Source organism: Ambystoma mexicanum, chromosome 1q (genome assembly GCF_040938575.1).
Source record: "Ambystoma mexicanum isolate Mex_15411 chromosome 1q, UKY_AmexF1_1, whole genome shotgun sequence".
Classification (NCBI taxonomy): Eukaryota; Metazoa; Chordata; class Amphibia; order Caudata; family Ambystomatidae; genus Ambystoma; species Ambystoma mexicanum.
Window position 1 is genome coordinate 838,549,935 of NC_090922.1, and position 23,570 is coordinate 838,573,504.

Below are 23,570 nucleotides of genomic sequence, written 5' to 3' on the forward strand. Positions count from 1 at the left end.
GGATGAAGCTGATGAGAAAGCAGGAGAACATTGGTTTTTGATTGTTATCCTGGATCGCAACCTGGTTAGCAAATGCTTTTAAAATACTCAGAGCAATACTACTGTTGATATTGATAGGATTTTGTCTCATAAGGATCATCTTGGGACAAAGCCAGAAGACAGCCTGGAAAGCTGTTGGCATGAAGATAATGATCGATGTAAATGGAGACCATGCATCACAGACAGAAGACACTATCCGTGAGAATATAAAGATGAGCACCCTTTCACCCCCAGGAACAAAGTTCCACTACCTCGGGGATCACAAGGAATACATAGGGTATTTTTTCCATCTTGAAAATGCTGTCACATGACTTGGGAGTGTTGATGAGCATATGAAGAGTGCAGGGTGACCTGAGCGGGGTGACAAAGATTTGGATCCCCAATAAATGATTATATGAACAAATGATAAAGGACAATGAAAAACAGTATGAATCAATGAAGACCAATGATGAAGAGAAGACAAAGATAATCGAAGAAGAAAATGTGGTCAAAGATTCAACCAGAGGGGGGAATGTATAGGAGCAGGTGGATGCTTTCACACTAGTTCCCGCCCCCTCACCGCCGTCATATTGTAACAACAGAAGAAGAGCAGTAAATGGAGTCCTGTGTATTGTTCCAATACCGTATTGAGTGTATGTGAGACGCTATGCACTCAAGACAGCCATACCAAATGTACGCTTGCACTGAAAGTGTGGAAGGATGCTGCGTGGGTGAATTTCAGCATGTACCTGTGGACATCATGGAATGTTAAATTGAATCTGACGAAAGCAAAGTGATGTCATAAAGAGAATGTATGAACCTACACTGAAACGATATGAACATACTTAAGAGCAACAATGTAACTGAAGCACCAAGAGAACCTTGTACCTAAACCTGGAGTAATCGTGAATATAAAGAAAATGAAGTAATTTAACTGTAAATATGCAGTAACACAAGGTAGAAAGTACATATATAGAAGCTTGCTAAAGAGGTATATATAACGTGGCAAGGACGGCCATGAGAGGAAAAATTGACATTGGCTCATGTCAAATTCAACCAAGTTACCTCAGAAATGGATCGTGGGTTTGGAATCCAAAAAGGCAGAAAAGCTCTGTGTGCACAATAACAGCAAGGCTACATTGGCCGAGGATCCAGGAGGCTATTTTAAGGAATAATTGCAAGGCACAAGGGGAGTTAACTAAGGATACGCAGTGAACCAAGGGCACATTACTCTTGAGATTAACAAAGACGAAAACATTTGCAAGAGCCAAGTAATGAACAATTAAAAGTGTATAAAGCTCATATGAGATGGAGTGAGCAAATCTCAAGAGGCTAAGAGGAGCAACATCACCATGCATGCTTAAATCAAATTACAGTAAATAAGAGACTGAAACTGACAAATTTGTGGTCTCTTCACATGTGTCTCAGAAGTCAAGACATGGACTATTCATTAAAGCCTCAGTCATTGATAATGGTGAGCCTGCACTCCCTTGAATGTTCCAGGACAGTGGGCAAGCTACAAGGCAACTACAGATAGAAGACGTTGGCTTATATCCGACCAATGAGAGATGATGGCTTAGTTGGGAACACAGGGAGTAGTCTGACGAGAATGAAACACCTACGTTTTGTTTCATGTACAGTGCTGCCAGAGAGTCAAAAATTCAAGGTTGGGGTAGCATGCCAACCAATCAGTGGGTCTTAGAGGCAACCTGGATGAGTGGGAAGAGATGGGCACCACCTTTCATTTTTTATGAATTTCTTTAATTAATTGCTTAGGTAATCACACTTCTGGAGCAGCCTGACTGATATAGGGTCCTATGACACCTGGACCCTGTGTCCACACAGTATACAAAGTAAAGTTGGATAGTTCTATCCAGCTAAGTCTGGCACTCTCGTTGAGGCTTGTGATGAGCTTTGACAGTTCTGTCTAAAGTAATTGGATTCTAATAACTTTTTTGGTTATACTCAAATTGAATTAGAGCCGGGATTTTTAGTTAACAGTCACTTAAGATATATAGTCTTTGTGAAAGCAATCAAAAACCAAAAGGTTTAATATTCAAAGAAGCAAAATGGTAGGATTAGTGCGTAGTTAATTTAATGCCAATGCATTTCGGAGTACAACTCCATCTTCAGGGCGTCAACTACGCCTTAGTATTCAAAGTATATGTAAAGGAACATACCAGAAATGAAATAAATTACATATGAAAGAACATAAGATAAATGAAATAAATTGCATTGTGCGTTTAAACCGTAGTTGTTTGTAGATTAACATATGCATAATGAACCATCATGTAAAATGTAAAAGATAATAGTTAATGGTGAATACGTTCATACATACCCAATTTGAGCGTGTGTCCAAATACGTGGAGTTATAAAGAAAAGAAAAAAGAAAGCGGAGAAAATCTAGGGTTGGTATTGTGCAATATAGATATTGTGCAATGTGAATAACCATACTTTATACACTGCATGTAACATTTGTACATTTGGCCAAAGTACCTTAATAAATCTTCGTTAGGTTTCAAATTGCTTCTATGTGAAACTGTCTTTCTCAAGTGGCTACGCTGCGGGGAATCAAGTATTATGAACTTAGTATAGTCGTGGCAAGCGAAGTAGCTGCAGATTGTGGCGAATACATTTAGTAATAAAATAGAGGCTTATCGATGCACACTTGAAATATTATCACGAAAAGAACGCTTGTGTGTGTGTACGCGCGCCGCGTTCATGGGGATTATATTGTTGTGCTTAGTTCTCATGGCAACCCAAAGTGGCGTTGCGGGGCGGCAGCGGACGTGCTGACGTTCCGACGCCTCGTGTCGCGTATCCCCATGGAGACAGGGGAACGGGACGGACGGGGTGCTTGACTAATCCTGCAATGGATTACATTTTAATAGAGTGTAATAAGGCACTGCAACTTCTAATATATGTAGCGAAAGTACCAAAAATGGAAATGGAAAGATAGGAATGGGTGAAAAAAAGAGCGAATGTAACTGTGTCAAACTGCAGGGTGCGGTACTGAAGTGCTTATGCAGATGTTATGTCTCAAGCGCCTGTTAGCGGAATAGCGAACGATGCTCACATCTTCATGAGTGTATTATCCTGTGGGGTAGACAAATGCGTGTGCCCCACACAATCATGCATTATGAAAATCTCACTGTATGTCCAGTGGAAAGGCATTTGGCAAACCACTCGTATGCAACGTCAAAAAGAAATATAGAAGTAATAGATAGATACATTCGATTGCTGACACAACTGAAATTATTTGGATAATGCCTAATGTTGTGTATAAGATGATGTAGAATACAGTGAAAAGGGGCCTTTTGTGTAAACAGTATATTCTTAGTGCACATATAGATTATAAACAATCGTATCTATGTTAACATTCATGATTGTGTTACAAATAGCATGCCCAATTGATCTCTTTGTTCAATCTTCGGGGAGTCAAAGTCCCCAAAAGTTCAATCCAGAAACATTCCCTTCTGTCAAGTTTGTTCTGGATGTTTTCATGTGGCTCATGACCCCTCTTGTTAATTTGCATATTTAAGTAACTTAGAGAGGCACAGATCCACCCTACTGATGAGGTCCAACCAGACCGAAACACGTGTCTGGGGTTTCTGTTGGTACTCTTGTTCAGGGGAGAATTGCCTAGCATTTTGGTGCTGGACTGCCCCAGGGCAGGACAAAGACTGATATGTTTGGGATATTTTTTCTCTGTGAAATATAGTGAGCTAAAGACTCTGGGTAAGTCTCTCGTAACCAGGACTAATGTCTGGCAGAGGGACTCCCAGGACCCCCCCTTGTTAATTTGCATATTTAAGTAACTTTGGGGTTCACCCTAAGTTACTAGGGGAATCCAGACGTGGACCCCTTGCTCACTATTCTTAGAGAGGCACAGATCCACCATACTGATGAGGTCCAACCAGACCGAAACACGTGTCTGGGGTTTCTGTTGGTACTCTTGTTCAGGGGAGAATTGCCTAGCATTTCGGTGCTAGACTGCCCCAGGGCAGGACAAAGACTGATATGTTTGGGATATTTCTTCTCTGTGAAAGATAGTGAGCTAAAGACTCTGGGTAAGTCTCTCGTAACCAGGACTAATGTCTGGCAGAGGGACTCCCAGGATCCCCCTTGTTAATTTTCATTTTTGTGAACCACTTCCAGTATAAGAAAACGGATTTGCGCCAAATTGTGTCTCTTGTTTAGCCAATGCCTTGCAACAGCTGAGTTCATGTTTTTGTTGCATATGCACGATCGATGTTCGTTCCAACAAAGTTTGGCTTTCCTTTGTGACTGTCCAACATAATATTGTCCGCATGGACATTTGATTGCATAGATAATATTGGGTGTGTCACATGTAGCAAAAGATTTCAACATATTTTTTTTACCAGTGTAGGGATGATTGATTACATTTCCTTTCTGTACATAACCACAGCTGCTGCACTGTAAGCACGGAAAGGTTCCATTACGTTTGGTGTCCAATTGTTGCCTGGGCTGGCGTGTCTGTACTAAATGATCTCTAAGTTTTTGCTGCTTTGGTATGCAAACGTAGGTTGTTCTTTAAATAATTCTTCAGTTCTCTGGTCACAAGACAATACCTGCCAGTGTTTCTTAATTATTGATTTTATACGACTGCTTTGTGTAGAGAATCATGTGACGAACACCAGTGGTGGTTCTGTTTTGAATTTTCTTGATGCTGTTAATAACTCCTCCCTGTTTTTTTGTTCCACTTTCTGCTTTGCCTCTGTGATTTCCTCCTGTTTGTACCCTCGTCTGGTGAATTTTTCACCCATCTTCTGTAGTTCAATGTTGTAATCCGTTGGGTCACTGATAATGCGTTTGACTCTTAGCATTTGGCTGTATGGCAAGTTTTTTTATCAGACTAGGTTGGTGGAAACTGAGTCTGTGAAGCAGATTATTCGATCTGTTAATTTGGTGTAGATGTTGGTTTTGTAATGCTTTTCCATGGATTGTATGTTCACATCAAGAAAGTGAATGTTTCTGTTGGAGTGTTCGTGAGTAAATTGGATTCTTGTGTCGATCGTGTTCAAGTACGTAAAGGACTCTCTGAGGTTTTCCTCTGTGTCTGTGCAGATTCCAAAAATGTCATCAATATAACGTATCCAAAAGCCAAGTGTGGTTTCTATGTTTGATTATTTAGTATATGGTCTGTTTCAAATTTGTACATGAAAGTATTTGCATATGAATGTGCCATGGTGGCACCCATTGCAGTTCCTGTGATTTGCATGTAGAATTGTTTTTTGTATTTGAAATACGAGTTTGCTGCTATGAAGCGGAGTAGAATGAGGATTAACTCTTTGTTTGCTTCAATATTTCCTGTATTGTACAGTAGCCATTCAATCGCTGCAATCCCTAGATCGTGTGGGATCCATGTGTATAAGTTCTTGACATCAACTGTGAATAAGATGTGTGACGGTGAATGCGGTATTGTGCCTAATAGTTGAAGAAAGTGTGTTGTGTCCTTGATGTAAGTGGACGTCTTCTGAATCAGGGGTTGTAAAAAATAATCCAATATATTTTCCAATCTGTTGTAATATGCTGTTGATTCCAGCCACGATTGGTCTCCCTGGTGGGTTGATGAGATCATTGTGTACCTTTGGTAACATGTAGAGGTTTGGAATGCAAGGGTTCTTGTTCATTAAAAATGTGTGTGTGTGATGATTAATCCATGCGTTCTCTTCTGCTTCATCTAATATGGCTTCCAAACTTTGTTTGATCTTCATTGTCGGGTCAATGTCTAGTACCTTGTATGTGTTGGTCTCCGTAAGTTGTCTCCTACATTGTTTATCATAGTCTCATAGTCTTCGGAATTGAGTATGACTAATGCACCACCTTTATCAGCTTGTCTAATTGTTATTGATTCATCGCTGTATAGGTCTTTCAGTAATCCCAGTTCGTGAGGTTTAAGATTCTTGCGTTTTGTACTCCTGAAATGTATCTTTTCTAAGTCTTTCAAAACTTGCTTCTCAAAGATTTCAACTGCTGGTATATTGATTGTGGTATGAATTTACTCTTATTTTTGAATTCTTTGTAAGGTGCCTCTTCTGTGGGGTTGGATTGTTCTTCTACTTCACTGAAAAATGTCTTAAGTTTCATTTTTCTAATTAGTTTGTAAAGAGGCAACCTAACATACAATGTTGCAAAGAACAATCCGCTGCTATTAGGTACGCTATAATCAATACTATACGTGTTAAGAGGTAGTTCAAGGTGTGTCCTACAGATAATGGGCAGCCAATGAAGCATTAATTCAAACATGATCCATATGTACACATGTTCCTTTAAGCCAATGCCGTCCACTGATAGGTTTTATGATTTGCCACATAAAAGGACATCTTAGATGATGCATATTGGGGTAAAATACCCCTAAATGTAACTAAGTTTGTTTGTGAGTATGCATCAGTACGATGTCTGCCAGTTCGCCCTCCTTTATTAAATAAGAATAAAGTCATATTTTGCCGAACTGTTTGAGTCTGTCAGATTATTTGGTCTAAGATCATTGTTGTAATTCCATCTAGCACAGAGGGCGCTTCAAGGTGCTAGAGCACAAGCTCTTGCTCCCTCCATGCTATTTTGTTTTTGGCCATATGGGCCTTTCACGGCGGGTTTCAAGGTGAAATTTCTTTGAGGTGCTAGTTGTCTTGAATCCTTTGTTTTCCAAATACTTGGGATATTCCTCCATCGATGAAGGAAGTATTGCCATGTATTAATAGACGCTATCTGCCACAGGCTACCTCACGCTGCATGCCCTTAAATCAGGTCTGTCTCTGCACATTCTATACACATGCAGTAACTTTCCTTAAACTTCCTGCCCATATGCCTTCAACAGTGCAGTTACTTTGCCAAAAATGTGTGAGGTGGGGGCATTTTATCTCAAAGAAAGGGGCCCCTGCCAAATGAGAGGGACAAAATGGTGTGCCACCAAAGTTGGGAGGGACAAACACACTTGCCTCCCTGTCCCCCCTAAAATTACGCCCATGCCATTAAGCTACATCACAACACAAGGGCTCCACGTTTACGCATACGATCTGTCCATATTCGCCAAGCCAATGTCCCACTCCTCACCCAGCCTACATCAAAGAGCCTCAGACCGTCCTAAACTGTCTACGGGAACGAGTAACCTCAGATTACTGCTTGACAGTCAGACACGGGCTCTTGGGTGCAGCCTGTCTAGCGCTTAAGGATGCATTCCAGGAAGCGATTAAAAAGCCATCGTGATTTTTTTCAAAAAAGACCTGACAAAACCACAGACCACTAATGGAAGAGCTGAGGTGAGTAATATTCACTGGAGCCTTGCACACTGAACATCTTAATGACTGGGTGTCTCTGGAGTGCATACGTGTGGCGTTACGCAGGAAACACGCCAGTAGGTTGTATGCGCTAATGTGTGGATCACTTTATATACAGCAAACATTGGCTTCGTCAATTCTTGTCCGACATGTCATGAAAATAAAGTACTTTGTATTCTATCAGACTGTGTGCGTGAATTCGTTTCCCGTGCGCTCCGAATCGGACTCCTGTCAGCATGTTGGCGGCACACAAATTAAATAAATACGTTTTCTCCAGACTGGAGGATGTTCTGACCCTGCGTGGGACACACACAAACCCCTCCTGTGTGTGCGCGCCTGTTCGCCCTCCCCGAGTCCCCAGATGTCTGGGCTCTGCCTTCTCCGGGCTCTGCCCCCTCCAACTCCCCCGGCTGCCTCTGCCCCCTCCCTCGGCCTCCTACCCCCACCTCCCCTCAGCCCACTCCCTTCCCCTGCCTGGGGGGCTCAGGTTGGCATGCCAATCAGCGCCTGGAGCCTGAGCGGGCTTTCCTCCAGTGGACAGGTTGTAAAGGCCCGGCCGCTCGCCATGCGGCCTTTCATTGGACTGCTGCTGGGCGCTGCTGCTTCTGCTAGTGCGCTCTCTCCTCCGAGCACGGACGATGCCCGAGAGTGCCCGCCGCCTGCCCCCACTGCTCCTGCTCTTGCTCTGCCCCCTGCCGCTGCAACCTAAGGTAAGGCTGAACTCGGTCCCGCCACACGGCCACATAGACTCATGGGAAAGCGGGGAAGTTTCGCGATAGGCTGTGATTCCAGAAAGGCCCACAGAGCTGGGGAGGAATCAGTTCCGCGCCCCGCGGTGCTTCAGCTATGCCTGGCAGCTCAGGCGACCGGTCCTCACACACAACCTACGCACGTTTCTCACACGAGCTGCTAGATAGACGCTCTCGCAGTCGTTAAAAACTTCCGCGAACACCCGCGCTAGTCGTTTTCACTGTGCCACCGAGCTCGCGATTTTACCTCAACATGATGTTGGTCTGTTTCTGCTCTTATAGCGGCCGCACGCCAAGTGTGGAAGTTTAATTCTTCTCGTGGATGAAAACAACAATCTCCTTCCCTAGGGTTCCTAAATCTTGGTACATATGCCAGAGAAAGGTCCATTGGTTCATATTTACTACTGCCACCTCTCATTTTGTCCGTTTAAATACAGTAAAACCCGAAAATGGTCTACTGGAATTCTTCCCGACTCTGCGCCCTCTTTGCTGTCCTAACATATCACGCTGGAATCATTGCACCGCACGTCGCGCAGTTTGGGAGCTTGCGAATATCACTAGAGGGAACTTGTGCTTTTTAGAAATGCTAGTAGATTCCACCGAGGGGCTTGCGAGCCCTCAGGCTTGTGCATTGCAGTGTATGGAGCTGTACTCGATGTGGCATATATGGATTCATGTCGTATTCCTAACCCTTCTAAGCGCCTTAATAACAGGTGTTATTGTTTCTCAATTGAACTCTCAATTTTGTGCTTTAGGGGAAGTGTCATTAAAGGGAGTGTGCACTTTTTTACCAAGGTTGTCTGTCTGGCAGCGGTATATTCCACTGAGAGGTATGAATCGGGGTGTGTATAGTTCTGTGTGGAGCTTGTGTTTCTCGGTGCACGAAGTTTGCTCGTCTCACCGAGGGCGTATTTGCAGAAGTGGCTTGTGCATCTCGCTGAAGGAAACTGGTCCACGTTATTGCATTTCCCTGCTGGGCTCGTGTACATGGACCGTGTGCGTACAATGGAGAAAAATGTAGCATAGGGTATCATTGGTGTGTGCATCTTACAGGGGTGGGCATCGCACAGCTGTAAAAGAGAACATCTCACCAAAAGAGCTTGCGCCTGTCACTCTTCTAGGATGCGGCCAGACCTTCAGACCTCAAACACCAGCCTCCTCCTCCCGCGCCCCTCCTGTTCAAACACACTTTGAAAGGCTTTCATGCCAGGGACTTTGACATCTCAGATCAAAGCGTCTGGCCACGGGGAGGATTAGTGCTCTCTCGGCTTCTGTTGTCGACACACATACCCCCCTCCTCTCTCCGCACCCACGATGGTGGCGATGACAGAGGGAAGGAGCGCGCCACACGTGAATTCTCTGCTTGAAAGGATAAGCTCGTGCTTTTGAGCTGCTGTCACAAAGGAACCCCCGCCCCCCCCCCCGACTCCACTAAAACACATATAGCATGGACTCTCAGAATGGAGATGGAAACCCTTGCTGCTCGCCCATTCCACGGCACCCAAACACTCGAACTATCAACCCAATATGTATTATAATACAATCATGTTTTTTTTTCAATGCATTGTGGAGTTCCCTCACCACAATATGTCCCTGCCACTATATGATCTTGTTGTGCAAAATGTTAATGGAAGCTTTCCTCGCCTGATCTCAGGCAACAGCTCAAATTAACATTTTTCACAATAAAAAATCAGTACTTCCCGAGATGATATAGTGACAGGGAGGGAACTCCATAATGCAGGAAGAAACGGAAATGAGGCATACAATACCATTTCACACGAGAGAAGAGTAATCATTGGAACACAATGAAACCATTGTATGTAGTAGTATTACAGGCAGCCAGTCGCAGTGTCCTACTCGAGTTTAGATAACCAGTGACCACCCATACTTGTCTCGGCTAGGGGAGGTCACTCGACGTAGTCATGAATTGTTCAAAACCACATAAAAAGGACCATCTTTAAGATACAAAAGTTCTTCTCCAGCTGTTTGAATATGTTGGCCCTTGAAAAGGAATTGGTTTGAGGCCATTTCAAGCAGGAACGTGCAAATAGCATCTATGGGCGATAGTTTCCAGTCTTCTACCACATAATTTCCAAAATCTGGAAGCTCTTGGGAGCCTGAGCCTCCTTCCTGTATACATTAAAACCGGCATCCTTCTCCAACAAACAGCATCAACCTCATAAGAATGTCTTTTACCTTGAGGTCCTCTGATCTATCACTGGGCCGAGTCTTCCCGGGAGAGGGGGACCCGATCATAAAGAGTTCATTAACACGCAACATAATGTGTGAACCTTAGCTTCACACCCCTATAGTTCGTTTTAACAGGCTGATGTATCTAGACTCAAACTGGCCTCTAGGAAAATAGGGCAATCCTCGAAGGGCCAGTTTCTCTAGTCAAATTGGACCACTTTGATGAGTTACATCACTGTGAATCTGGTAGTTTTGATCAATGTTACAGATCAAATATGGATTAAAAATATACTATTTTCAACATATTTTACTAAAAACTACCACCTGGGCAGAGTTCAAATAGTATGTCACAAAAAGTATAAATGAATAGTCATTTGTGATTGTGGGCCACTTCTTCATTGCTGCCTGGGTTGATTTATGCCCCAGTCCAACCCTGAATGTCTCCCCGGTATTCTGGCAAGTCCACAAACAAAAGAGGATTCCAAAATTATGAGCCCTATTCCCCTCATATAGGAGTCTACCGACTTACATATTCTCGTCTAGATATGTCTTGAGAATTAATAAACAAGAGTATCCAGTCCAGCAGTTTACAGCAGCCCGAAATGAGGTGAACTCCAAATCTAACCTCAGCATTGGATAGGTGAATATTTTGGGAGACCCATACACCCCCCCAAAATCTTCCCTACTTGATGAAGGTTGATTCCAGGGAATGGGTTCCAGACCTCACTGCTATAGAGCATGATCGGAATATATTGTTCCGATTATCACTTTAGTAACTGTGAGCAGGCCACAAGCTTCCTGATTATACATTGCAACAGTTTTGTCAAAATGACAGTTGGTTTATCTTTTCCTCCATGTGTTTCCTCTGTTAGTGGAGTCGAAAGCTTTGGAAAAGTTGACAAAACCAAAAGAAAAGGTATAGTTTTTTGTGCAAGTTCTCTGTCGACCAAACAACAAAGTGCCATGCAGTTAACCGTGGTGGTCTTACTTCTATTGTTCCCATATCTCCTGTACCTCTAGTATCTACCTCTCCTCGTGTACTCTCTCGACGGGATCTGTGCAATTTCAATACTCAATTATTTGTCTCTACCTCTACTGCTGCTCTACCATCTTACTCTACTTTTTCGACTCTGCCTGCTGATGATGCAGCCTCTTCTCTTTTTACCTCACTTTCTTCATCTCTCGACACTCTATATCCTGCTTCTCCTTTCATTCCATCTTGTGAACTTTCCCAACCATGGCTCACTACTCATCTCCAGTCTATGCGGCATGTCCTGCGTCGATTGGAAAGGCAATGGCTCCATCAATACATGAAAATGGCTTCACATCTTACTCATACCACACCCTATACGATACCTGCCTTCTAGCTGCTAAGCGCTTTTTTCTCTGATCTTCTTCATGCTCAGTCTACTCATCCACAATGCCTTTTTCAAACTTCGTCTCGTCTTCTCTCTCTTCCTGCTTTGGATCCTTCACTTAATTCGTCCTTATCTGCTTCTGATTTTGCTTCATACTTGTCTTCTAAGGTAACTTCTCTTCGCCTTGCAATTGACTCATCTCCACCGCCTTCTCTTGGTACTTCCTTCCCACCTATCCCTCCCCCTGTTGCCTCTATATCTCACTTTTCTTCTGTCAAAGACACAGATCTCTCTCTTTTGATGGCTCGTGCCCATCCTACTGCTGCCCCGACAGATCCTATTCCATTGGATCTTATCTCAAAGGTCTATCCTCCTTTACTGTCATATCTTACCTCCTTCTTTAATATCTGTCTCGCATCTTCAACTTTTCCCTCCTCTTTTAAACACGCTTCAATCATTCCTATCCTGAAGAAACCCTCAGCTGATCCTTCTCTTGCCTCTAATTTTAGGCCTATTTCTCTTCTCCCTTACTTATCAAAATTACTTGAACGCCTTGTCTATCATCAAGTCTCTTCTTTTGTTTCTAATAACTATTCTTCCCTGTTTTCAATCAGGATTCCGACCAATGCACTCTACTGAAACGGCGCTTCTTTCAGTTCTTAACTCATTACTCACAAACCGTTATTCTAAACATTCCTCTATGCTCATCTTATTGAACCTTTCTGCCACTTTTGATACTGTTGATTACCAGCATCTTCTAGCCTCTCTATCATCTTATGGCTTCTCGGGTTCTGTCCTTCTTGGTTTAAATGCTATTTATCTGACGAACATTCTCAGTTTCATGGGTGGAACTACTTCTGATTCCTATTCTCTTGCCCAAGGTGTTCCACAAGGGTCGGGTTTAGGGCCTTTTCTTTTCTCTCATTGATATGATATGATCTGGCATTTGTAACGCGTCTATACACAAGTGTTTCTTTACACTTCTCCTCTTGCAAACATAATTTCTTCTTTTGGTCTCTGCCACCATTTCTATGCTGATGATACACAACTCTTTCTATCATTCTCTTCTTTTTCTTCTGATATCCAGCTTTCTGCATGCTTAACATCCATCAAATCGTGGATGGCTACCCATTATCTAAACTCTTAATACTGCAAAAACCGAACAACTCTTCTTTCACTCTACTACTATCCTTCCTCCGATTCCTCCTCCATTGATTTAATTCCCCCCATCTCAGCTCTTTTTTGTATCCACTGCTCGCAATTTGTGGCTTTATTTTGACTCTGGTTTATCCTTTAAACACCATATTTATATCCCGTCTCGAGCTTGTCGGTATCACTTATTCAACATCTATAAAGTTCGTTCTTTTCTAACTTTGGACTCAAATAAACTACTCATAACCTCTCTCATCTTCTCACGCCTCTTGTATTGCTCTAACACGCTCTTTGGTCTTCCTGTATCTCGCCTTTTTCCTCTAAAAATCTATTTTGAATGCTGCAATTATGGTACTCTTCTGCTTGACCCCACTTGACTCTATATCTCCCGCTCTTCACACCTTGGGTTGGCTTCCTTTTCACACACAACTCAAGTTACATTTTCTCTCTTTAACTTTCAAATCTCTCTATGGTCTAATTCCTGACTATCTGTCCTCATTAGTCTCATTCTACTCTCCTACTCGTTCTCTCCGTTCTCATACTCAGTTCCGATTGACAGTTCCACCACCTCCTTGTACACAATCATGCTTCTGTACATTTGCACATCTTGCTCCTCTACACTGGAATCTTCTTCCTCTTTCTATTCGCTCTATCACTTCCTATCCCCTATTCCGTAAAGCACTGAAATTACATCTGTCCCAGCAAAACCGATTCTGTGCATACTTTGTCAAATCTCATGTCTGATTGTACCGTTGATATTTTTGATTAAAGCGCTATATAAATGAATACAAATACATATACAAATACTATTTTTCATAAAGTCGGTCTGGGACCAAGGAACTCATTGCAGATAAGATGCACATTTGGTTAATTCTGATAATAAGATCAGAGAAAAACAATCTTTACCTCAATGTCCAAAAGAGAGATTAGCTACCTTCTTAACAATTAGCACTAAGATTTAGCTAGAATTTGTTCCGATTTGTAAGTAATCTTAGAAAGATCCCAGGGGATCAGGGACCAATCATTTGGGTTTGCCTTCAGAGTGTCAGCAGAAAGACCACCTCGGTCAGGTGCCCCTGAGGATTTTAAGCATATTATTGCCTCTGGTACTTGCAGAATGGCCAAGGGCATACAAACATGCACAACAGTTGAAGTCTGCCCTTATGCATGCAACTAATCCTCACAGGACTGCACATTATTCTCCAATGAAGGTGGCCCAACACCAATGCTCCGTCTAATTATTTTACTCTTAAGTGTGTAAAATGACTGGCTTTCTTGCACACAGTATTTTCCATGAGTGCAATGGACTAACAAGGTAAGCTGCTTTGCCAGCATGCGTAGTTAGTGAGCTATCATCTCAGAAGAAAGTTTGGGAGGGAATATCCCTTTCCCCAACCACTGTAAAAGTTGCATCTTAAAGCACTTTCCCCAAAGAAATAGGCTAAAAACTCGATCTAATGTAAAGTAGTGGTCTCTCAAGATTGCGCCAAGTGAAGTTAGCATAGAGACTTAATTGGTTAGCATTATTTCATTTTATTTTCTGATGCCCTTAAGCTGACACGTGTTTCGGCTGGTTCCAGCCTTTTTCTAAACGGGGCATAGCCCATGATTTTTCAGTTCGAAGGAGTTGTGGGATATATTTTGTGTCATGGGTTAGATCCCCTTGTTTCCGTACTTCTGGATCATATTCTAGTGTGTGTAGAATATTATCCAGAAGTACGGAAACAAGAGGATCTAACCCATGACACAAAATATATCCCACAACTCCTTCGAATTGAAAAATCATGGAGTATGCCCTGTTTTGAAAAAGGCTGGGACCAGCCGAAACACGTGTCATCTTAAGGGCATCAGAAAATCAAATGAAATAATGCTTACCAATTAAGTTTCTGTGCTAACTTCACTTGGGGCAGTCTTGAGAGACCATTACTTTACAGTAATCATTAGCGGTTTCTGGCTATATCCGCTTTCTGACAAGACCCGACAAGTTATCATCATATAATCACAAATACCATTAGAAAGTGTCAATTAACCAAATGAAACAGGCTTTACAGAGTCGCCGCCAGACCAGTTTTCACTAAAGCCAGCCTTCTTCTCTTCTCATAAAACCCCCATCTATTTTGTATGTGATTATAAAGAGCACCCATCAACAAGTCCACAACTTGAAGATCCTTATAATTTTAATCGATGCAGTTCATTATGGTGTTCGGATCCATGATCACTGTCGAGTCACCTATATCCATGAGGACATGCACTGGATAAGGTTAGAATGGCTTTCTGAGGGAATTCCTCTCTGCATAATGTAAGTGCCAGTCAGTGGTGCACTTGGGGGTTGTCCGAAAAATGGGTGACTTCAGGCATCAGTCCGTCATTTTCATGGGGGTGAGTAGAGGCATTCCCGGGAACCTCTCTTCAGTTTGTGCTACTTTCCTGGCCCTGTTGGACTACAGGTAGGTTTCCCTTTCTGTGCACTGTTACAATATGAGCGTTTTGTTTTGTAGAGGTTCAGGACCAATGACAATATACAGAGTTCCTAATAAGAAATCTGAGAGAACCTCTGTATGTTGTCTGTGGTACTGCACCCTTGCAAAGAATAATGCTGACAATTCAATGTAATGCTCAGTTCCCAGGGATTTCTAAATGTTATTGCACTGAATGTACTCAATGTTAGTTCTTGTTTTATTATGCCGATGTAATCCAATAATGGTTGAACTCTTCTCTCAATTATGAGTACTGTAGCATGTCACGCATATATGTGTACATTTCAATGCTGGGGCCACGTAGTAATCCTTCTTTTCTTTTTGAAAAGATGTATTCACATATTTATAGTATTTACAACATTACCACCAATAGCCACCCTCCCGCCACCCCCTACCTTTCTGAATCTTAAAACACAGAGCTAATACATATCTAGAAACCTGGCCCAGATATTTTTGAATAGTTTGTTTTTCTTCTGACAATTATAGATATTTTGCCTACTTTTCTGGCCATGCTGGGCTACAAATCGGTTTACCTTTCTGCATACTGTTCCAATAAAAACATTATTTTGGAGAGAGAGGTGATGTAGCATTAGGGGGTCACAAATGACCTGGATATGCATTGTGCATTCCCCTCCTCCCGGTCGAAACATGTTTTATGTGCATTGCAAAGCACCTCCAGTTTCTGAATTTGGGATGCACTTTGAAATGGGTAGAAATGCCCTTTGTTCTACTGCTTTTTGCAATTGCATAAAAAGACAGAAAAGGCTATCAGAATGTGCTCATCTATGACTATGAAGAAATGTCAGAATGTGAAGACATCTGCACCGGGCTGAAAATGAGCCCTATTGAGGACAAGACTACAATAGAAGAAAAAACCACAACCAGTCTGCAATTATACATACATACAGCCAATAGATGTACCTCCCACTTGCGCTGTTGCTCATTTGCCCTTGGGGAGTCCTTCCTCCCCCGTTGTGCTTCCCTCCTCCCCCTCTGCGCTGTCCCTCCCTGTTGCGGTATCCCTCCTACCCAATTTCCCTTTTCCTCCTCACCTCTTGCACTGGCGCTCTGTCCCTTTTGGGCTGCTACTCCAACTCCTGTGTGCTGGTGCTCCTTCCCCTATGCAGTGTTGATTCTTCCCTTGTGTGCTATTGCTCCTTCCACCATTGTGCTATAGTTCCTTGCCCAATTGCGCTGTCGCTCATTTCCCCTTGTTCTGTCGCTCCTTTCCATTTGCTCTGTCACTCGTTCCCCCTTGCACTGTCTCTCCTCCCCCCTTTGCCCTGTTGCTGCTTCCCCTTTGCACTGTCACTCCTTCCCTACTTGTGCTGTCGCTCCTTTGCCCCATATGCTGTTGCTCCTTCCCCATGTGCTGTCAGTCCTTCCCATTTGTGCTGTCACTCCTTCCCCCCATTCGCGTTGTACCTCCTCCCTGTTTCAGTATCCCTCCTACCCATTCGCCCTTTTCCTCCTCACCTCTTTTCCTTCCTGCACTGGCGCTCTGACCCTTTTGCGCTGCCACTCCAACTCCTGTGAGCTTGTGCTCCTTCCCCTGTGCAGTGTTGATTCTTCCCCTGTGTGCTATTGCTCCTTCCACCATTGTGCTGTTGCTCCTTCCCCCTTCCGCTGTCACTCCTTCCCTGCTTGCTGTCCCTCCTTCCACCTTGCGCTGTTGCTGCTTCCCCTTTGCGCTGTCACTCCTTCCCTACTTGTGCTGTCGCTCCTTTGTCCCGTATGCTGTTGCTCCTTCCCCCATGTGCTGTCAGTCCTTCCCATTTGTGCTGTCGCTCCTTCCTCCCATTGGCGCAGTCACTCTTTCCTCCCCTTTTTCACTGCCACGCCTTCCTTTGAATGTTGTACATTGCTCTTGTGTACTGTTGCTGGCCTAGCTTTCAACAATTGGATATTTGTATTCTTCCTTGTGTTGCCATTCATTTCTTATTCCTCTCCACACTGTGCTTCCCTCACCCCTCGGAACTGTTCTTCATTTACTTTCATGCTGTCTTTTCATCTTAGCTGTGCTTTCATTTCTCCTTCCTTCCCTCCATGCTAAATGTAAACTGCAAGTAAAAGAAAAAAACGGAAACTATTGATATTGCCAATGCTAGTTTACATTACCAGCAAATGAATGAGCACACACTTAGATAGAATTGTGAACATTAGCCTGCGTCGCATCCAGATAGGATTTTGATTGAAGGATAGCATGCCCGCGCCTAGGTGAAACTTGAATGTTAGCATGTGCCACACTTAGAACTGTGAACACCAGCCTGCGCCGCATCTAGATAAGATTGTGAATGTTAGCATGCCCACACCTAGATAGAATTCTGAACATTGGCCTGCGCCGCTTCTAGATAGGATTGTGAAGGCCCACATGTGCCACACTTAGACAAAACTGTGAATGTTAGCATGCTAACGGTCAGGTAACCCACTAACCAATATACCTTCAAACTCTGCATACTTATCTCACTCAAAAGCTCACACAACCATCTATCGCACCACAAGCTGCACGCACTTCACAACACTGCAACAACACATAAGCCGGAGCAACAGCGCACGCGGACTGACACCGATCCAATACCCACACCAAAGCTCAGCACCCGGTGTATACCGAGTTGAAGCTGCCAACAGAACACCACTCCTCTCACTATCTTACTCCCTCTTCACCTTACTAACCCATCCCACCTTATCGTTTACAGATCCGCCAGAGCGCCTGGGGACCAGTTCCGTTGGTGACGGTGCGCGGGATCTGCCATAGTACCGAGCAAAAGTACTTCTGTGCAGAGAAACATGTGAATAAAGCATTTCATGCTCAGTATAAATAATAGGCTTTTCATTCGTTGGTAATGCTCGGACAACAAAGAACGTGTTTTATGCCATTGGAAAAAAGCATTCATGTGTATTACAAAAAACAAATATTGCTTATTATAACTGATATGGCTGGCAACAAACTCAGGCATGATACATTATTTACCACATGATATGATATTATATGATATGGCATTAATAATGTGCCTATACACAAGTGTCTCAAGGCGCAACGAGGCAAGGGAGGGGGACAAAGGGAAGACCGAGACAACGATCGTACTAGGCCAAGTGAAATTAAAATCGTGCAAGTGCAGGGGAGAGGGATGGGGAAAAGTGTGAGGGGAAAGAGGAGGGGGCAGTGCAGTACAAGGGATTGAACAATAACAAGAAGTGCGGCCAACGGGTGGCAAGTGCAAGGGTAAGTTCAGACAGCAGGTGTCCAAAGTGCAGGTAGGGGGACTGTAGGGTTACAGATACAGACACAGATACAGACCCAAGTGCAGGGGTTACCAGAGGGGCAGTGCAGGTGTGCAACTGGGCGGGAAGGGGACCTGCCCCAAGATCAGAGGGTAGAGGCAGAAGCAAAGAGGAAAGTCTTAAGGTGCATCTGGAAGTTTCTGAGAGGCAGGGAGGTTGTTTCAGAGGGAGGCCCCCGCCGAAGAAAGCGATCTACCACCAACTTGTTGCTTGGAATAATGGAATAGTGGCAACTAAAAGGAGTGTGCCAAAACACATATCAATAAGAGTTAATGTGCCACTTTAAGTAATTCAGTGACCAGTGGAACATGCCTTTCATAATTTGTGTCAGGATTATAATTGCACCATAATAACTGCACCGTATATCATGATGATCAGAATTCCTGTGTGACTGCTTCCCATCACTGTCATTGTCCTGGGAATAGATCAGTGACAACACCTACCCAAAACCAGCCTTACAGCCAAGAGGCATACATACCACACATTTGTACTCCCTAAAATTGGTATAGGTGCCCAACAAAAATAGGGAGTAAAAATAAGCCTAACAAAAAAAAGGGAAACAATGAACACAAAGGAGCCTACATCCTGCTTCTACTCACAAAGTTCCACTGATATTTGTGAATAAGTGACCAGCAGAGCAGTGGCATAGGAAGGGGCTCTAATAATATTACCGCACAATCTCAAGAGGAACTTAAAGCGGAATGTGCACCGTGTAAGAAGAATACATTGGCAACATTGACAACGCTTGTATTGTTTGTATTCACTTTTTTGATTTTACCAAGGTTTCAAATGATGTGCACCAAAGAGAAATAAAAAAAAGAATATTAGCCCTCCTTTTCTAGCGTCTGCCCCCGATAAATGATCATCTGAAGTATTATGGAGTAACAGCTTAAACAATGAATTCCAAAAATCTGCCCCATAATTCTTAAATTTACTTTTTTTGTTCTTCAATATCACTCTCTCTATCACTGACATTTTGTACATTTCTCTAACCCACTCTGTCTCTGAAGGGGGTTTGTTAGATTTCTATTCTCTCAAGATCCATTTCTTGGCTGCCATAGTTGCCCTATGAAACCAACAGTGCCCCATTGGCAATGCTCATTCCTTTTTTCCTCCCTGAAAAATCGTATGATTCCAAGAAGGAAGTACATTTGATCAGAGCCCTACGTGTAACCCTGAAATAGGGTATGCAGCGACGTTGCTCATGATACAGCCTAGATTTGCCTTTTAAGTTAATAGCAGTAATGCTTGGAGGTATGGCAGATGGAGTGCCTTCTTACTTAACTAGGGGGCCCTCTTCTGAAAGTTCACTGTTACAAGTTAACTAAGATGTACGGGGATGCTCGAGACACTAAACACAGAACACATGATTATATTGAAAAGCGAACCGTAGCTGCACATGGAAATAAACGGATGGTGCAGTTTCCTAGACGGTTACTAGAGTTTCATTTACTTTAGTGCAAACAAACAACACATTTCCTACACTGTATTGTACTGCTGAAACGCCCGACTTGATATTTGGAATTTGCCGATTTGGTCTCCTGTGCCCTTTCCCCCTGTACTCTCCCCTAGCTCCTGTGCTAGCATCCAATACTAGTTGACAGGGCTCTGTACAAAGTGAGGGATTGTAGCAGAAAAACACTCACTGGGATATGTGTGTACCCATAATACTTTGCATACAAAAAATATGTAAAGCCTCACCCTGATATTAAGGTCAATTTGTAAACATCTAATGAATCTGTATATACACAATTATTTTGCAGTAGATACAAGCCTTTTCGCAACATTCCCCCCACCCTGATACTGTTTGGTAGGATTATACAAGTGCTCAGTGAAACCATTTTTGTATAGGAGAGAGTTAACATATAATTTGTTAAGGTCTATGCACAATTCTACTCTGAAAAGTTGGAAAGGATGCAGATTGTGTCAAATAATATTGTAGCTGGCTGAATATCCATTGCCCTAATGCTATGTACGAGTACCGCCAGGCACATTCTATACCCATAATCCTTTGCAGGCTAAGTGAACGATACTGCAATGCTGCTCTCTACTTGCAGCGAAATGTTAGAAATACTAAAGTAGGAGCGGCTGAGCATGACATTTGTCACAAATCATTTGAGTGCAAATTCATTTTTGAGTTTTATAATGCAGTAACTTGCAATAGTACCTCTTCAAAGTGTCTGTGGTGCCCATGTGCAAAGAATAGGAAGCATGGGATGAGGTTGCACATCCAAGGAGTCTGCTTATTTAGTCAATATCCAATATTTCAGCTAACTGTTGGGTTACAGAGTATGGGTCACACCTTTGCTAAAGCACCACGTGTAACACATTTTGGTACTTGAACATTATTCCCATTACAAAAAACCTAAAACAAGTGGATGTAGGTACAAGTCTAAAAACATTTAGTAGAACCAAGGTAGGAAGATTCAAGGTTGTCTGGTAATAGCTAAATGGGGCCTGGGGTGTAAGTTAGCCATAAGGTATAAGTGTGCTACAATTAAGCATAGGAGCCGAGGGTGGGGAGGGAAGGTTATCTGGTTAATGTGTACAGGCATTTCTTAGATAGATCTTCTGTTCATGGAGCCAGATGTTTGTATTAGTTTTGAATCTCTTGAAGGCATATTCTGTTTTTAGGGTTTAAGGTCACATTTGCACAGTAGGGTAATGTAAATAGGCCAGACCAGAATATCGAGACTAGTATAATTTACCTTTATTAAGCGATAAAGTAAATGCTATTAAGTGAGAAAATCAATGTCAGGTAACTGCACGGCTTTTGCCTCATTAATTCTTTGATTTATTTGAGGACTGTCTGTGTGCACAGCTAAAACTCTTCCGAGCGTTACCCACAGGGAAGCTAGGCAAGTGCACTTATGAACAGCTTAGAGGGACCATTGCCCAACACTCCTCTGAAATTGGGGGAATGTTTGCCATTTTTCGTGGTCTGGTGCATTGAGCCACTATCACATAGATCGTTCGACCATTGCAAGAAGATATGGCTTCTCAAAGTTGAGCCCAGGTTTTTCACATTTTTATCTTCAACGCTATATCACTTTATTTTCAAATTTTTGTTTCAACGATCTGCTGCCAGCAACCCTGACTAATACTAATCATTAATCAAAGGTCTCTAGTTAATGTCTCTTTTTAGGTGACTATGTTCCCAGGGACAGACTTCTCATTTATATTCTTGAAAAGGTTGCCCCATTGTTTAAAGCAAGTCGTATGACCCTCGAAATGTTCTACATGAAATGATTCAAATTAATATAAATTTCACAACATAATTTAAATTCTTTGATCAAACAATCCGATATTTAGTGACAAAATAGTTTTCAACCTAAACTTAAAGTGCCTTATTTCCTTGATTGTGAGAGCACATTGAAATTACAAGAGCAATGGAGGAACGTCACACTGTATTTGGGGTAGAACATAGACACATTCCCAAAATAAACGTCGTATCTATATTGACAGTTGATCTTGCTCTGGATGAAATAAAAGTCACTTTTACCTGGATAGCATTCAGCACCTAGGCATTCAACATTCCGCTCTACCATCCTCTGGAATGACCCCCCCCCCCCGCTCCTGCAAAACGAACCTTCCTACAATGTCTTCAGGAAAATGCTCAAAACCCACGTCTTCAATTACCTTTTCCTTCCTTCTTTGCCCTGTCCACCCCTTTCCCGTTCAAACTGTTTTTTGGTCCTCTGCAACTAGTACCTAGATGCTCATGGGTTGTGTGCGCTTGTATAAATGTTTAAATAAATCAATCAATCAATCAAGAAGTCCTGTGAAGAAAATCTCCCACCTATACCTGACATGGGATTCAGTCACTGTGTATGGAGAAATGATGTAACCGCCCCCCTGCCTCGACCATAACCATAAGATCCAGACACTTAGAATGGAGGTGATTTGTAATGAATAGCCATCACCCACACCATTACTTCCATACATTCAAAAGGGACGAGTCCTGCGAGAAATATAGCTGGTGCCCCTGAGCCACATGCATCCATGCGCTAAGAATGTATGTGCAGTGGTGTTTTGTATAGCAGACAGCTGCCATTGCAGGCCTCTGCACTGAATCAAGCATCAAAATAAAGATTTGATGAACAGATGCTAAAAGTTGCTCCTGGATATCGGCATCACCCAGTAAGCAGGAGCAAATTCTGCAAAGTGATTAGCTTGCTGGAAATCTAACTTCCACACGAGATGCAAGGTATACATTTTTCGTGTGCTTTAAATGCCTTCATACACATTCTTAAATGGACAGAGTTAATGTCCCATAGGGATGTTTAATGGTAGTAGTGACCCTAGGTAGTCAAAAGCTCTTCCTGGTAGCTGTTGAAGTGCAACCAACCAGGCCCTTTTGGCCTAAAAGCACAAGGTAAATAGCTTCAGGGCATTCTGACTGTTATTGGGTTCTTCAATCCTATTTTACAACATAGTCTAGCAGTAGTGCAGGTGTGAGGGCTGCAGTTACCTTGACTTAGGTTTGCATGTGTGGTGTGCTTTGGAGGAGCGATGTCAGAGATTTGCTCCACACACAACTCTACTTACTTGTGCTTTGCATTAGAGACTTAAGCAGTGGGCAGTGGGGTCCCTTCAAAGAGTAAGAGTTAATTGAAGTTTACTGAATTTCAAATTATCGCACAGCTGCTAGGCCAATAACAGCCAGGGTCTATGAGCAGGACAACTGAGTGGAGCTACAGGCATGCTTACCTAAGGGTGGGCTTTGCATTCTGCAACCTTTAGGAGCCATGCTATGGATAGGGCAGGGCTGCATGGCATTTAGAGGACACATCAAGAAGGAGTTCTGCTCTCGATTCCAGCCCACAATATGACAAAGGGGTTCTTGCCCCACCAGCTCCCGAGACATCATGCGTACCAGCCCACAGGAACACACATGTGTAATGTAAGCACTCAGGGAGTCTCGTGAGGAAAAGCCGCCTTTCTCTCACCCACACCATGACCACTAGATATTAAGGGAATCCTTAATGAAAACGGCCGTGGAAATCTAAAATGTTACAGGAATGGTGCAACAGGAATTCTGTG

General features: G+C 43.0%; 1 protein-coding gene across 7 annotated transcripts in view; it reads left to right on the forward strand.

Moving 5' to 3' along the window:
- The first annotated feature begins 7,814 nt into the window (after positions 1-7,814).
- Positions 7,815-23,570, forward strand: part of LOC138537634 (ADAMTS-like protein 2) — a 678,742-nt gene continuing 662,986 nt past the window's right edge. For 3 of the 7 annotated variants that reach the window (XM_069641468.1, XM_069641469.1, XM_069641467.1), the window contains exon 1: positions 7,893-8,029. Coding sequence is in view for 2 of the 7 variants with exons in the window: in XM_069641465.1 (XP_069497566.1) it covers positions 7,958-8,029 (72 nt within the window). In the remaining 5 variants the exon portion in view is untranslated. Of the gene's footprint in view, positions 8,030-23,570 lie in introns of all 7 variants that reach the window. The other 4 variants (XM_069641465.1, XM_069641464.1, XM_069641470.1 and 1 more) reach the window with 4 other exon arrangements.